The sequence below is a fragment of the Rhinatrema bivittatum genome, chromosome 14 (assembly GCF_901001135.1).
Source record: "Rhinatrema bivittatum chromosome 14, aRhiBiv1.1, whole genome shotgun sequence".
NCBI lineage: Eukaryota > Metazoa > Chordata > Amphibia > Gymnophiona > Rhinatrematidae > Rhinatrema > Rhinatrema bivittatum.
The window spans coordinates 12,842,283-12,857,736 of record NC_042628.1 but is presented as its reverse complement, the minus strand read 5'-3'; the positions used below and the strand labels follow the sequence as shown (position 1 = coordinate 12,857,736).

At 43.9% G+C, this 15,454-nt stretch overlaps 1 protein-coding gene across 7 annotated transcripts in view; it reads right to left on the bottom strand.

Moving 5' to 3' along the window:
* The window catches only part of LOC115075824 (MICAL-like protein 2), a 57,254-nt gene that overhangs the window by 14,669 nt on the left and 27,131 nt on the right, over window positions 1-15,454 (bottom strand). For 5 of the 7 annotated variants that reach the window (XM_029576626.1, XM_029576630.1, XM_029576631.1 and 2 more), the window contains 3 exons: window positions 8,304-8,388; window positions 5,290-6,488; window positions 2,522-2,674 (listed from right to left, as the gene is read on the bottom strand). In XM_029576626.1, the coding sequence (XP_029432486.1) occupies window positions 2,522-2,674; window positions 5,290-6,488; window positions 8,304-8,388 (1,437 nt within the window). The remainder of the gene's footprint in view (window positions 1-2,521; window positions 2,675-5,289; window positions 6,489-8,303; window positions 8,389-15,454) is intronic. The other 2 variants (XM_029576629.1, XM_029576627.1) reach the window with 2 other exon arrangements.

Sequence of the window (15,454 nt, the reverse complement as noted above, 5' to 3'; positions counted from 1 at the left end):
TGACGGTCCAGGTAAGGAAAAGAAGGCTGAACGGTGAGATTTAAACTCAGGTATGAGCTCGCTAACCTTGTTGGGGCTTCTCTGCCACCAATGGGAGCATCCGTTTTGGCGGCAGCGAGGTGATGTCGGAAAGGCGTCCTCCCCCTCCGAGGAAAAGGCCGAATGTTCCCGGCTTCAAGGTGACCGAGGTCACAAACAATTTGTCTCTAAAATTCCCGTTCAGCCTGGGGGGGGAGGGGGGGAGACAGTCTGGGCAATCAGTTGCCTTGAATATTCCTTTTTCAGTGAAAAGGAAAAAAAAACAAAAACCCACACCCCAGCAGAACAGGATAACCTAAAGCAGAAGAAGTTAAAAAGTCCAAGCAACAAAGGCCAAGCTGCAGTGAATTCTGTTGCTGTGAACTACAGGGCACGGAGCGGGAGGCAGCAGACATTAGTCCTGTTTCATCTTGGTAAGTTATTTCCGGTGCAGTTCGCCATAAGAAACTCAGAAAGCAAGAGGAGTAGGACTTCCAGTGCGATCCTCGGGGGGGACGGACCATCTTGGGCCATGCATTTTGGGAAGCCCTGCACAGCTATTGTAGCTTCCACCCCATACTCTATCATTTCAGCACTGCAGGGTCCCGCTGCGGACGAGTCCCTCTGGGCCCTACACCCTCCCCCTACTGTCAGCTCTGCTCGTGTGGAAACTCCTCAGCTGGGACTGGAAGCAGCAGCCTAAAGAAAGCCCTTCTCTTAGCTAAGCTGTAACAACAACTCTAGTTACCTCTCCGCAGCTGTAGCTGCAATCTCTCACCACTAGAGGGGGTTCATCGCACTCTGTACTCCCAACTCAATGGCACATTCGAGAGCAAATCTCATTTCGCTTCTAGCAAGGCCACAGCTCTGTCCCTTTTCCACATCGCAAACACACACATATACCTGTGATGTATACAGTTCCCCAAACTGTGTGTGAAGCATACAATGAACGCCAACTTGGGGTAGAGTGAGGACATTTTTGCAGATGGCAAACCACATACCCAACTTGTAAGACATTGCCCTAAGATAAGGCCTAGTAATTTTAGCCCTAGTCTACAGTTTTCATGATAAGTGAATTACACAAGGCAGCTGCTGGCTTTTTACACAAACTGTCACTTTTCAAATGGATCTGGCCTCATTAGCATGGCCAGATGAGGCCTTTTCGAAAGGCAGCCCACAACAGACAGGGATGGCTTAGGGTGGGAAGGGGAAAGAATACCTGGCACAGAGTACATTGGTACAAAAGTACCTGCGGCCCCAAATTTTCAACAGGAAGCTCTGCAGGAGGGGTTGTGCATGGAAGAAAAGGTTTCATTTTCTGGGGGAGTTTTTGCATATTTTGTTCCATTTTTCTCTCTGCTTCATTTGCTCTGCTCATTTCGTTTCATTTTGTCTTTAGCATGGGCTAATTTTTTTTTTTTTTTTTTTTTTTTGTTTACAACCTATGTTATTTTTCTTTTATTGCATTTTAGTATGGATTAAAACAATAAGGGCAAAAATAATATTTTCATTCTTTTTTTTGTATTGTTTCAGGTGGGAAATGACACCAAACACTGTAACAAATATCGTGTGATGATTTTCTGTGGCTTTAAAATTACAGCACATCCCTGCTCCACAGACCTGCAAGCTACCTATAGAGGAATATTAATTGCAGATATATGGAAAACCAACTGTGTTTGTAGCTCACATCTGCCTTACAGTTCATAAAGGTGACCTAGATGTGAACTATCTATATGGAAACAGAGGAAATGAAATCAGTTAAAGGAGAGGGAGATATATTATCTAGAGAAACGTCAGATGCCAAGACAAGGAATACAGAACAAATCTCTCTTCATCCTCCACTCACACCATTGTGTAACACAGAAGAGGAAACCAGCATTCTATGCATTTGCACATAAATCTCTACTGCATCTGCAACCTAGAGGGATTCTGAGCCTTCCAACCATCGCCCAGACTCTTCACAAATGCCAGGAAGAATATTTGTGCAGAAAAACACAGCATTAAATGCAATAAAGAGTATTTACAAATAATAACAACAATACCTACAAACTGGCAGCCTTGCAGGAGAATTGCTTGTACAGAATGGGAAAGAAAAAGGTAGGATCTGACAAAGCAAGGAAGACCAAAATGAAATCTAGGCTAGAAGCAGCAGCAGAGGAAAATCAAATGCAGGATCATCCCCTTTCGCCCGGTGCAGGACAGGCAGCGCAGCAGCGACGGCTCTGAATTAAAATCAGCTAATGCCTAAATGTCACCGCGCAGCTGTTTAAATGGCCAAGATGGGAGTGACTGCTTGGCAGGTGTGGATCCGAGCATCCGTGTAGGCTCTCCAGAGCTCAGGTGCTCCTGAGGCCGGGGGTAAATAGGTTTGCCGGTTGCTGCGGCAATGAGGCGGGGGAAGGCAGATGGCTTCCTCTTCCATTCTCTGGCTTGAGCTATGCTAAATATACAAGACCAGGCAGCTGATAAGCAGCCAGAGTCTCGATAAGAAAAGCAAACATACCCTTACCAGCTGCCCACGTCGACTGGACAGACTCTTCTCTCTGCCCGGAAATGTTGGTGTCTTGCCAGCTCTGCTCAAATGTGGGCCAGTCAGCGGAAATATCCAAGTTAGCAACCAGCAGTTTCTTCCTCCGAGGAGGCTCTCCAGATGGAGCTGCAGAAAAACAAAAATTGACGGAAACTGCAGTTCAAAATAAAGCAAACAGTCGGCCTCGATCCCGACGCGCTCTTCAGACGCTATTGTTAAAACAGTTTCCTTTCATTTTCATGTCTAATGATTAAACCTCCTGTCTTTTGTGAGTCCTGCTCCTTGATCTTAAATACTCAGTGCGCACAAAGCAAAAACCCACGGGAGGAATTCATCAGCCTCCATCTCAGCCCCTTACCCCTCTGCACATGTTTCAAGCTCACCTTCAAAACCTGAAGCCCAGATTAGCAAACAAAGAAGCAGAGAGAAGCATTGGACAAGGAAATGCCCTCTCAGCCTAGGGCAGAGTTGCGCAGGTGGAACAAAGACAGAGTGAACACAGAGAGCGTAGGTGAGCAAGGCAAGGGGAGGGCTTGGCTAGCAGGTGTGACCGTGCATGCGGGTAGGAGTCGCCGTCAGACACACCCATGTGCGTGCTTCTGCAGGGGACGAAGCAGTTACCTTCAACTGCACACATGCCATACTGGCACTAGGGGTGTGCCTGCTGTTTCACTGTTCCTTGTGTCTATTGTTTGTTTCTGCGTGTTTATGCATGCTGAAACATAGAAATTACAGGATCAGCTGCTGTTTTGTGCTCTTTCCAATTAAAAATGGCACAATATTAAACACAATTTTGCTGGCGTTTTCACTGTTGCTTTAAGCAACCGCACATCCTGACCTGACATTCTAGCTCAGAACCACAATATAGGATACAATAAAATGCACTGTTTTTCATGTGTATTTATCGAAATGCTATGATTGCTTCTATGTACAGCGCCCAGGAGATGGGTGATTAATAAATCCAAATAAAAGATAAAAAGATAAAGATAAATACTCATGGGGTGGAGGCAATTTTCAAAACTATGCAAATCTTTGCAGAGTCCACAGGTATTTTCTGAAAGCGAAAGCATGAGGGGGAAAACATAGCTGCAGAGATTTGCACCAATTTTTTCTGCTAACACTATTCCTCCACAGAAACGGATGGAGTTTTGAAAATGCAAAATGACACTTGTCGTTGTCTCCCCCATCCTAACCCCCACCTGTAATCCCTCCTACTTTTCCCGCTGGTTAAAAAAAAAAAAAAAACACTAGTGTACTTTTGCCTCCATAAAGGATGGGCAGTTCAGATAGCTCATTTTACATAGGTAATTAAATTGCCCTCCCCATCTGACAAGGGAGAAAAAAAATCCCCAAGCAACTTCAATATACTTCCACCAACTAAAATCACATCTACAAACTCCTGTTTTCCTCCCAATCTGGATAATCTACTATGCCTTCAGCAAGACAATTAGGTCTAGAAGAAAAGGAAGTCTAATTAAATAATCCACTGGTTGACATTCTCATCTCCTCAGCTTTCTGCCTCTGTAGGACTTAAGCAAACAAGTTTGCGTAGGTCAAATGAAATTCTAACTTTCTAATTTCACTAGCGGATGTAGGTATCAAGACAGAAGCCTTGTATAACACTGGAACAATATGAATCTGTCGGTTATACGTCTTCCAGAAGGAAATAAACTTTATAAACCCGTGCACATATGCATGCACACAGAAAAATAAAATGGTTTTCCCTCACATCCCTATATATGAGCTCAATACTTGTAAACATTCCTCAAACAGAAATGTAGTTCCAACAGACTCATACACATCCAGCACTAGGAGAGAGCGTCACAACCCTCATACAACTCTTTTACTAAAACTTGAATCGTTAATACCACAGAAAGGGTAGCCCCAAGATGCTAATATTTATTCCAACAGGGAGCCCTGCCGCACTAAAACAAAATCCATTGTTTCATATCTTAAAAATAGGTGCAGCTTCAAGTCACTACCTGCAAGTCATTAGAGGAAGGCATTTGATCTTGAGAAATCATCCAGGATGTCAGAGCCAAAATCTCACCCTGTGCACAGAGAAGTGTTTGAAGATAAAATGCCTACAGACACATCTGGAGGCTGGGCTGCTGGCAAGCAGCCCATGCTTTCTCAGATATGCCTACCAATTTATTATTTCAAGGAAAGGCTGAGATGAGGCCCCCAGGCATGTGACAGAAAGAAAAAAAATGTTTACCAAAACAAAATCTGATAAAATTCATCTCTTTTGGTCAATGTCTTGCTGCGGTGCAACACTGCACTTAGCACCGTGGGTGAAATCTGGGACTCGGGAGAAGAATGCGAATAGAAAGTTTAGATGTGACGTGCAGAAAGAATGGAAAGGATTTAGGTTTGGTGTTAAACCATGGAAAGGGAGAATGAACAATGCTAGCAAGAGGGTGAGGACATCACCATAAAATGCAAGAGATGGCTTCTTCTTTTTTCTAAACCGGGAAGCGCAGTTCTCGGAGATCATCATTTAATGACCTCTTCCTCTGTCAGCTAGATGGGCCCTCGCTGCAGTACTCAGGAGTAATGTTACATGGTAGGCCAGTGAGTGAAGCCAAGAACTGAATGCAAAGTTCCTCTAGAACATTAGAAACATTGGCTATCTAAGCTGAAGTAAAAGATCCATTGGTGACTATAAGTTAAACAGATTCCCCTATGCTACCTGTTCTGCATTTCTTTGACTAATTTCCTAAATCAATGCATTGTCTTACCTGTTCCTAAGGTAGTTTGGTCTGCTGGAGAGGTGCTGGATTGGGCTGGTTTGTTGCTCTCCTTCCATCCAGTGCTGTTACTACTTGCAGATGTGCCAGGCTGGGTTGGTTTGTTCTCTTTCCATGCAGTATTATCATTGGCTGCAGATGTTCTGGACTGTGCTGGTTTACTCTCCTTCCATCCGGTACTGTTGCTAACTGCAGATGTGCCAGACTGGGTTGATTTCTTCCATCCAGTGCTATTACTTGTTGCAGATGTGCCGGACTGTGTTGGCTTGTTCTCCTTCCATCCAGTGCTGTTGCTAACTGCAGATGTGCCGGACTGTGTTGGCTTGTTCTCCTTCCATCCAGTGCTGTTGCTAACTGCAGATGTGCCAGACTGTGTTGGCTTGTTCTCCTTCCATCCAGTGCTGTTGCTAACTGCAGGTGTGTTGGACTGTGTTGGCTTGTTCTCCTTCCATCCAGTGCTGTTGCTAACTGCAGATGTGACTGACTGGTTTGGCTTGTTCTCCTTCCATCCAGTGCTGTTGCTAACTGCAGATGTGCCGGACTGTGTTGGTTTGTTCTCCTTCCATCCAGTGCTGACACTTGCTGCAGATGTGCCAGACTGCGTTGGTTTGTTCTCCTTCCATCCGGTGCTGACACTTGCTGCAGATGTGCCGGACTGCGTTGGTTTGTTCTCCTTCCATCCGGGGCTGACACTTGCTGCAGATGTGCCAGACTGCGTTGGTTTGTTCTCCTTCCATCCGGTGCTGACACTTGCTGCAGATGTGCCGGACTGCTTTGGTTTGTTCTCCTTCCATCCGGTGCTGACACTTGCTGCAGATGTGCCGGACTGCGTTGGTTTATTCTCCTTCCATCCGGTGCTGACACTTGCTGCAGATGTGCCGGACTGCGTTGGTTTGTTCTCCTTCCATCCGATGCTGACACTTGCTGCAGATGTGCCGGACTGCGTTGGTTTATTCTCCTTTCCTCTAGTGCTGACACTTGCTGCAGATGTGCTGGACTGTATTAGTTTGTTCTCCTTCTGTCCAGTGTTACTTGCTATAGATGTGCCAGATTGGGTAGGTTTGTTTTCTTTTCCTGAAATACTTGGGTTGAGGTTCGTGGTATCAGTGGAGACAACAGAAGGCTTCTTTGACGTAGTAGCACTTGTCTGGATGGTCGGTGGCCATTTATCCTTCAGATCTGGAACCCTGCTGAGAGAAAGAGTTATTTGCAAACTGAATCTCTGTATAGATACAGATGAGATCTCAAATACTGACATTTGTAAAGACATAGACAAATATAAAATGAACTACTGGCCAGTTAATAATATAAATATTAAATCAGTCAATAGCTGATGTGATGTCAATTTTTTGTGTTTCATTCTGTTAGCAGCATCAAAAAGCAAATCGAGACCATTATGTTCATTCAAGTGAATGAAAAATATTGGCTCTGTGATTACAGACCCTCATGTGCACACTCTCCCTTCCCCAGTGGTGCTGCTGGGGGCAAATCAATATTATCCTTTATTGAACTCCTCGGCACTTCATATTTGCCATATACACGCAACTTATTTACCCATTTTCACACACAGATAAATAATAAAATAAACCTTGGGGCTGATATTCCGCCGCAGAACAGCTAGTTAAGTCGTTACAGCTAACTTAACAGGGATATTTAGTGCTGTGGCCATGCCACTGATAATACCCAGCTGGATAAGTATATCAGGCTAGCTTTAGGACAGCAGTATGGCACGACCAGAGTTAGCCGCATCAGTTAAGCGGCTAACCCAGAATAACTTATGCAGCTAACTCTGGCCCGCCCCAAAATGCCTCCTGCCCACCCTCAGACCACCCCTGATATATGCAGCCAGAATTTAGTGACATAGAGCTTTGGATATTGCTTTGCCATTTAGACGGATAACTTCAGTTATCCGTCTAAATGGCTTCTGAATGTCAGCCTCATTTTGTCTAAATCTCAATAAGTTTTCAGGAAAAAAAAAAAAAAAATCTAACTTTGCCAGCCATCATGGCCCAATGAATGCTTTGTTTTCCAGCAGTTTATTTTGAATTCTCTTTCTTGCTTATCCTGTCCAAGGGCAAACTCCACATATTGCTCCCTGGTGTTTTGCTATTCTTTTCTTTAATCAAGCCAATCTGTGTAGGTTCAAAATCCACCTTTTCAAAGGATAAGGGAGAAAAGAGACAAAAGGATTTATACCCCTGGTTCTACAGTTTCACCCAGAGCACTATGGCACCCTTCACAAATGATTGTACCACTGGCTCAGCCCAAGCTAAATTACACTCTTGGATAGGTCAAGTCTGTCACTGGTCGTTCATCAAATCCAACAAGTCATACCTGCTGTATACAAATCACATTTGTGCACATATGAACACCAATCTACTTTTGTGCACACATACAAACAACACAAGCAAGGGCATAAATATACATCCACACAACATGAAAACATACATGCACATCTCAATCCACAACTATAATCATCTATCCGCCCCCCGTAAGCGGGGCACTCGTTGGACAAAACGGTACCTGAAGAAGGGCTGCTTTCAATGTCTCCCTTTCCTTCCAGGCTCGCGCGCTCATAGGCTGACTCAAAAGGGTGCCGAGACACCCGAACCCTCAGCTTGGTACCCAGGATCATCACGTTTCTTGCCTACCCCCTTGCAATGGCTCTGCCTGTAGACGTGTACTCAACTCACTCAAGGAGTTGCAGGGTGCAGACATTAACAAGCTTCATTCGAAACAGGGTTGGCTGGTGCCATTTTAAAGACGGGACCCAGTACAGCAGGAATAACTGGGAACGTTCCTGCCCCATTTTGCCCTGGGAAATGCCACAGATAGGACTCGGGAAGGAGGGGTTCAATGTTTTTAGGCCCATGATGTTATAGGGGTTTTTTTTCCCATTTCTGAAACAAAAGCAAACAAAAGAAACCCTACATTTTGACAATATTTTTTTCTTTTCATTTTCTAACGAAATGTAGAGCCCTACAAAAACAGTGTCTTGCACTCACCTATTTGCCACTGGCCCTTTTTCTACATGTTTTAACATGGACCTCCAATCGGCTGGTGACTCGGATTTATCGGGACTCTTACTTCCTGAAGAGAAAAATAGAGAGAGAGAGAGAGTTTTTCAAAAGCTGCACCAGCATTGCCTGGCAGAGAAGATAAACTGATAGAGTGGAAACCTTGACCGCAATGCATCATCAATGCAACCAACGCTCTCTTTACATCAACGTCCAAGAAAATATTGCTGCCATTTCAGCAAAGCTGGTCTTCTGCACACACACAGGGCATCTAATCTTCACATCAGAGTTTGAAACAGTTTAAAAAATGTTTCCCTCTGTCACTACTAATATCAAGGCCAATATTCAGAGTTATTTAATCAGATAACTCACAAGTTATATGGCTAAACTGAGTTTTGAATATTCCCTGTGATGGGTGGCGTGAATATGAGCCCTTATAGCTGAGGTGTAAGTTGACAAACCTGGAAGGCAAACTTATGAGGCCTACGCAGACAGCTGGTGAGCACGCCCCTGAAGCAGGATTGGCTGGATGCTCGCCTAAACCAGCTGCCTCCACCACAGGTTGAACGTTCAGGTTCTGGCAGCCAGCAGAGCTTAGGTGAGTCCCTCGAGAAGTCAGAGGGCACACCAGGGTCAGGGCAGGCTGCGAACAGATGTGGTCAGGTGCAAGCGGCAGACAATCGTGGTCAGAATCCGGACGTTAGGCCAAGGGTGGACAAAAACACAGGGAAGACGCTGGATGAGATGGACAGGACTAGGCAAGGCAAGACAGGAACACAGAGAGGAATCAGGAACCAGGACGCAGAAGCAACACGCACTGAAGATGCAGGAGACCCATGGCTGAGACAAGGTAATGTTGCAAGACCCTTTCTTAAATAGGCCGGTCATTCTGATGTCATGGGAGGGTGCTGCTTAGCGTTTCCTGCCACGGGGTCTATATAATGTGCGCATATGCGTGCACGTGCCTAAGGAAAGACACCGGCCTAGGAGCATCAGCAGCATCTGGAGCCTGCGACAATGGCGATGATTTGTTTTGGTTTTTATTTGACTTTGTTTTATGTTCCTTACATTGCTTTGAGCGATTCTTTTGAATCTGTAAGGCGATTTATAAATTGTACTAAATAAATAAAATGTTCCAGGGCCAGTGGCAGTGCCGGGGTGAGCGTAGCCTGCCGCTATCGGCAAATGCAACTTTCCCTTTACTTGTCCAGCTAACTTTAGGCCAGATAAATCATTATCCAGCTAAGATTTAGCTAAATAAGGGGCATGTTGGGCGTGTTCCAAGGTGGGGAAGAGTTAGACACGTAACTCCAAATATCAGTTAGCCGGATGAGTTATCTCCAGAGAGCCTTTAATTGGATATATTTAAAAGAATATAGCCGGTTAAGTGGTGCTGTTGGGAAAAAAAATAAGAAGCTTGTGGGCCTAGCAACCCAATCACTGCCCCCACTCAAGCAGTACATAATAAGCCCGACCAAGCTGAACCACCATCCCCCTGCCCTTGTTCCAACCCCTCTGGCAAGGTTTAAAATCCATAAGTTGAAGAGGGTCCTGGCTCTGCCTTGCGCCCAACCCCATATCTCCTTCCTGGTCCACTATTAATGATCATCAAAGTATCCTTCCAGTACCTCCCCTCCCTCCCAACCCTAAGCTTCCCACCCTCTGGGCATCTTGAAAATGTAAGTCCTTCATCCCAGATCGCAACATGCTGCTACTGCGACCCGGGCCCGGTGCTTCTAGCCTGCTAGCCCAGTGCTTTAGGTGGCCCAGTGCGAGGCTGATGTTTTCAAGTACCTCTGGTTCTGTGAAATCTGTGCTGAAATCAAAGGAGAAACTCATGAACCTACCTCAGCTGGCAGAGACCCCTCTCGACCTGGGACAGTGATAAACCTGGATTACATTACTGACCTTCCATGATCCAACAATAGCACAGTCATCAAAATGGCTCTTGTCATGTGCCAGGCTGGGTCAGACCAAAAGGTCAGCAATTCTGTGTCTCCGTGGTCAATCTGGGCCACTAGAAAGTGCCAAGCACTTCCCAAAGAGTGGATCCGTTCCTTTTTGCTCATTCCCGGGGTGGATGTTACTTTTCCTAAGGCCACCTGGCTAATAATAGTTTATAGACCTTTCCTCTAGGAATTTCTCTAAACCCCTTTTATGTGCAGCTATGCCAGGGGCCTTGACTACAGCCCATGGCTTTATTGTGTGACGAGTGGGAAAAATACTTTCTCCAATTTCTTTCAAATCTGCCACCTGAGAAGGTTCATGCAGTGTCCCCCCCTAGTCCTAGCACTATTTGAAAGGGTAAATAACCATTCCTTATTCAACCCCGCACATCCTTTTGAAAATCTCGCTCATTCCCCCTCTCAGTCATGGCTTCTCCAAGCTGAAGCGCCTTAACTCATTCAGGCTGTCTTCGTAAGGGAGCTGTTGCCCTTCTCTGTAGCTTTCCCAGTTCCGCTGCACCTTCTTTGAGTCGGAGCGACCAGAACTTCACCAAGGTGCAGCCAGGCTGGGGCATTAGGACATTCTCCATTTTGTTCTCCATTCCTTGCCCAATAATTCCTAACATTCTAGTTGCTTTTTTGCCGCCGCCACACACCGAGCTGAGGCTTTCAGGGTATTGTCCAGAATGACTCCAAGGTCCTTTTCCTGGGAAGTGTCTCCTAATAGGGAACCCAGCATTCTGTACCTATAGTTGGGATTATTTTTCCCCACTTAAACTCGTTAGATGTCCCTCCCCCAGTCATTTAGATGCCCAGTTCTCCATCTGCAAGTGTCCTTTTGCAGTTCCTTATGGTCCACTTTTGTTAGAAGTGCTTTGAATATTTTTTGTGCCATCTGCAAATCTGATCACCTCATTCACTTCCCCCTTTTCCAGACTATTAATGAATAAGTTAAACACCAGCACAGATCCCCGAGGCACTCCACTATTTACCTCTTTCCACTGGGAGAACCGACCATGCAATCCTACTCTCTGTTTCCCCGTCTCTTAACCAGTTATCAATCCACAATAAGACACTGCCTCCTATCCGAAGGCTTTTTAATTTCCTGAGGAGTCTCTCATGAGAACTTCATCAAATCCCTTGTGAGAATCTAAAATATACCATAGAGGTAATTTTAAAAGGAGTTACACATGTAAATGTAACTATCAATTAAAAAGCAGAATAAAAATACAATCAAAAAACAAACTTTCAAATGTTTGTATGCTAATGCCAGAAGCCTAAGAAGTAAGATGGGAGAATTAGAATGTATAGCAGTAAATGATGACATAGACTTAATTGGCATCTCAGAGACATGGTGGAAAGAGGATAACCAATGGGACAGTGCTATACCGGGGTACAAATTATATCGCAATGACAGAGAGGAGCAGTCGGGAGGAGGTGTGGCGCTTTATGTCCGGGATGGCATAGAGTCCAACAGGATAAACATCCTGCATGAGACTAAATACAAAATTGAATCTTTATGGGTAGAAATCCCTTGTGTAATCAGGGAAGACTACAGTGATAGGGGTATACTACCGTCCACCTGGTCAAGATGGTGAGATGGACAGTGAAATGCTAAGAGAAATTAGGGAAGCTAACCAAATTGGTAGTGCAGTAATAATGGGAGACTTCAATTACCACTATATGAAAACAGTTAATTAAGTGCAACGAACTACACTTGTCTCACAAAACAAACGTCGCATAAATTATAATTTTTTAATTTTTTTTAATGTGCATAGAATTTGTCTAGAACAGTGGACCATCATAACACCCTTGGTTATTTAGGCAGTAAGCCACACTTTTAACCTTACAGGGTCATGTTTAATCATCGATCCATTGAATGTCTTTTTACTTCTTTAATTAAATATTCTCTTTTTTTCTTTTTCTCTTTTATAATTAATGAAATCTTTTGAAATCTTTTGCAGTATATTTGAAGACGGAATTGCCTTACTTGTGCGGAGCGCCGCTGCGCTTCCGACCTTTGTATCCTGTGCCGCTGCGCTATTATCTCCAGCGCTATCGTGCTTTGTAGGCAAAAATGCTCCTAGATTTTGTATTGAAGAGATGAACTTCCGATTAAATATGCTCACACACTTTAGAGCTCCTGCAGTCCGACGTACGTTTCGCGGTTTGCGCTGCTTCAGGGACATTTAAAAAAAATTAAAAAATTATAATTTATGCGACGTTTGTTTTGTGAGACTTCAATTACCCCAATATAGACTGGGTAAATGTATCATCGGGTCACGCTAGAGAGATAACGTTCCTGCATGGAATAAATGATAGCTTTATGGAGCAATTGGTTCAGGAACAGACGAGAGAGGGAGCAATTTTAGATCTAATTCTCAGTGGAGCACAGGACTTGGTGAGAGAGGTAACGGTGGTGGGGCCACTTGGCAATAGTGATCATAATATGATCAAATTTGATTTAATGACTGGAAAAGGAACAGTGTGCAAATCCAAGGCTCTCGTGCTAAACTTTCAAAAGGGAAACTTTGATAAAATGAGAAAAATTGTTAGAAAAAAACTGAAAGGAGCAGCTACAAAAGTAAAAAATGTCCAAGAGGCGTGGTCATTGTTAAAAAATACCATTCTAGAAGCACAGTCCAGATGTATTCCACACATTAAGAAAGGTGGAAAGAAGGCAAAACGATTACCGGCATGGTTAAAAGGGGAGGTGAAAGAAGCTATTTTAGCCAAAAGATCTTCATTCAAAAATTGGAAGAAGGATCCAACAGAAGAAAATAGGATAAAGCATAAACATTGGCAAGTTAAATGTAAGACATTGATAAGACAGGCTAAGAGAGAATTTGAAAAGAAGTTGGCTGTAGAGGCAAAAACTCACAGTAAAACCTTTTTTAAATATATCCGAAGCAGAAAGCCTGTGAGGGAGTCAGTTGGACCGTTAGATGATCGAGGGGTTAAAGGGGCACGTAGAGAAGATAAGGCCATTGCGGAAAGATTAAATGATTTCTTTGCTTCGGTGTTTACTGAAGAGGATGTTGGGGAGGTACCCGTAATGGAGAAGGTTTTCATGGGTAATGATTTAGATGGACTGAATCAAATCACGGTGAACCTAGAAGATGTGGTAGGCCTGATTGACAAACTGAAGAGTAGTAAATCACCTGGACCGGATGGTATACACCCCAGAGTTCTGAAGGAACTAAAAAATGAAATTTCAGACCTATTAGTAAAAATTTGTAACTTATCATTAAAATCATCCATTGTACCTGAAGACTGGAGGATAGCAAATGTAACCCCAATATTTAAAAAGGGCTCCAGGGGCGATCTGGGAAACTACAGACCGGTTAGCCTGACTTCAGTGCCAGGAAAAATAGTGGAAAGTGTTCTAAACATCAAAATCACAGAACATATAGAAAGACATGGTTTAATGGAACAAAGTCAGCATGGCTTTACCCAGGGCAAGTCTTGCCTCACAAATCTGCTTCACTTTTTTGAAGGAGTTAATAAACATGTGGATAAAGGTGAACCGGTAGATATAGTATACTTGGATTTTCAGAAGGCGTTTGACAAAGTTCCTCATGAGAGGCTTCTAGGAAAAGTAAAAAGTCATGGGATAGGTGGCGATGTCCTTTCGTGGATTGCAAACTGGCTAAAAGACAGGAAACAGAGAGTAGGATTAAATGGGCAATTTTCTCAGTGGAAGGGAGTGGACAGTGGAGTGCCTCAGGGATCTGTATTGGGACCCTTACTGTTCAATATATTTATAAATGATCTGGAAAGAAATACAACGAGTGAGATAATCAAATTTGCAGATGACACAAAATTGTGCAGAGTAGTTAAATCACAAGCAGATTGTGATAAATTGCAGGAAGACCTTGTGAGACTGGAAAATTGGGCATCCAAATGGCAGATGAAATTTAATGTGGATAAGTGCAAGGTGATGCATATAGGGAAAAATAACCCATGCTATAATTACACGATGTTGGGTTCCATATTAGGTGCTACAACCCAAGAAAGAGATCTAGGCATCATAGTGGATAACACATTGAAATCATCGGCTCAGTGTGCTGCGGCAGTCAAAAAAGCAAACAGAATGTTGGGAATTATTAGAAAAGGAATGATGAATAAAACGGAAAATGTCATAATGCCTCTGTATCGCTCCATGGTGAGACCGCACCTTGAATACTGTGTACAATTCTGGTCGCCGCATCTCAAAAAAGATATAATTGCAATGGAGAAGGTACAGAGAAGGGCTACCAAAATGATAAGGGGAATGGAACAACTCCCCTATGAGGAAAGACTAAAGAGGTTAGGACTTTTCAGCTTGGAGAAGAGACGACTGAGGGGGGATATGATAGAGGTGTTTAAAATCATGAGAGGTCTAGAACGGGTAGATGTGAATCGGTTATTTACTCTTTCGGATAGTAGAAGGACTAGGGGACACTCCATGAAGTTAGCATGGGGCACATTTAAAACTAATCGGAGAAAGTTCTTTTTTACTCAACGCACAATTAAACTCTGGAATTTGTTGCCAGAGAATGTGGTTAGTGCAGTTAGTGTAGCTGTGTTTAAAAAAGGATTGGATAAGTTCTTGGAGGAGAAGTCCATTACCTGCTATTAAGTTCACTTAGAGAATAGCCACTGCCATTAGCAATGGTTACATGGAATAGACTTAGCTTTTGGGTACTTGCCAGGTTCTTATGGCCTGGATTGGCCACTGTTGGAAACAGGATGCTGGGCTTGATGGACCCTTGGTCTGACCCAGTATGGCATTTTCTTATGTTCTTATGTACTATTGAAGCAATTTTACTCCGGTAAAGCCCACTTGCATGTGAATAACCTATGGACAGTTCAATGGCCTATATTGTAGCTAGTTTCAAAAGCCCACTTACATGGGTAAAGTGAACTTACACGTGTAAAATTCAATTTTAAGCACGTAAATGCATTTTAAAATCAGGCCTGTATTTTCCACAGGCTTATTCCCACCTTCAAAGAATTCTAACAGATTAGTAAGGCCCGACCTCCCTTTGCTAAGTCTCCATTAAACCATGTTATCCACAGGGGCGGATTGCTCTATCAGGGCTTCGGGGATGCCCCGGTGAGCCGGTCAGTCCAGTCACTTGAAACGGACTTTCATGTGCTCGTGTTTTACTGCATATTCTCCACTCGTACTCAGCCAGATCCCACCCCCCT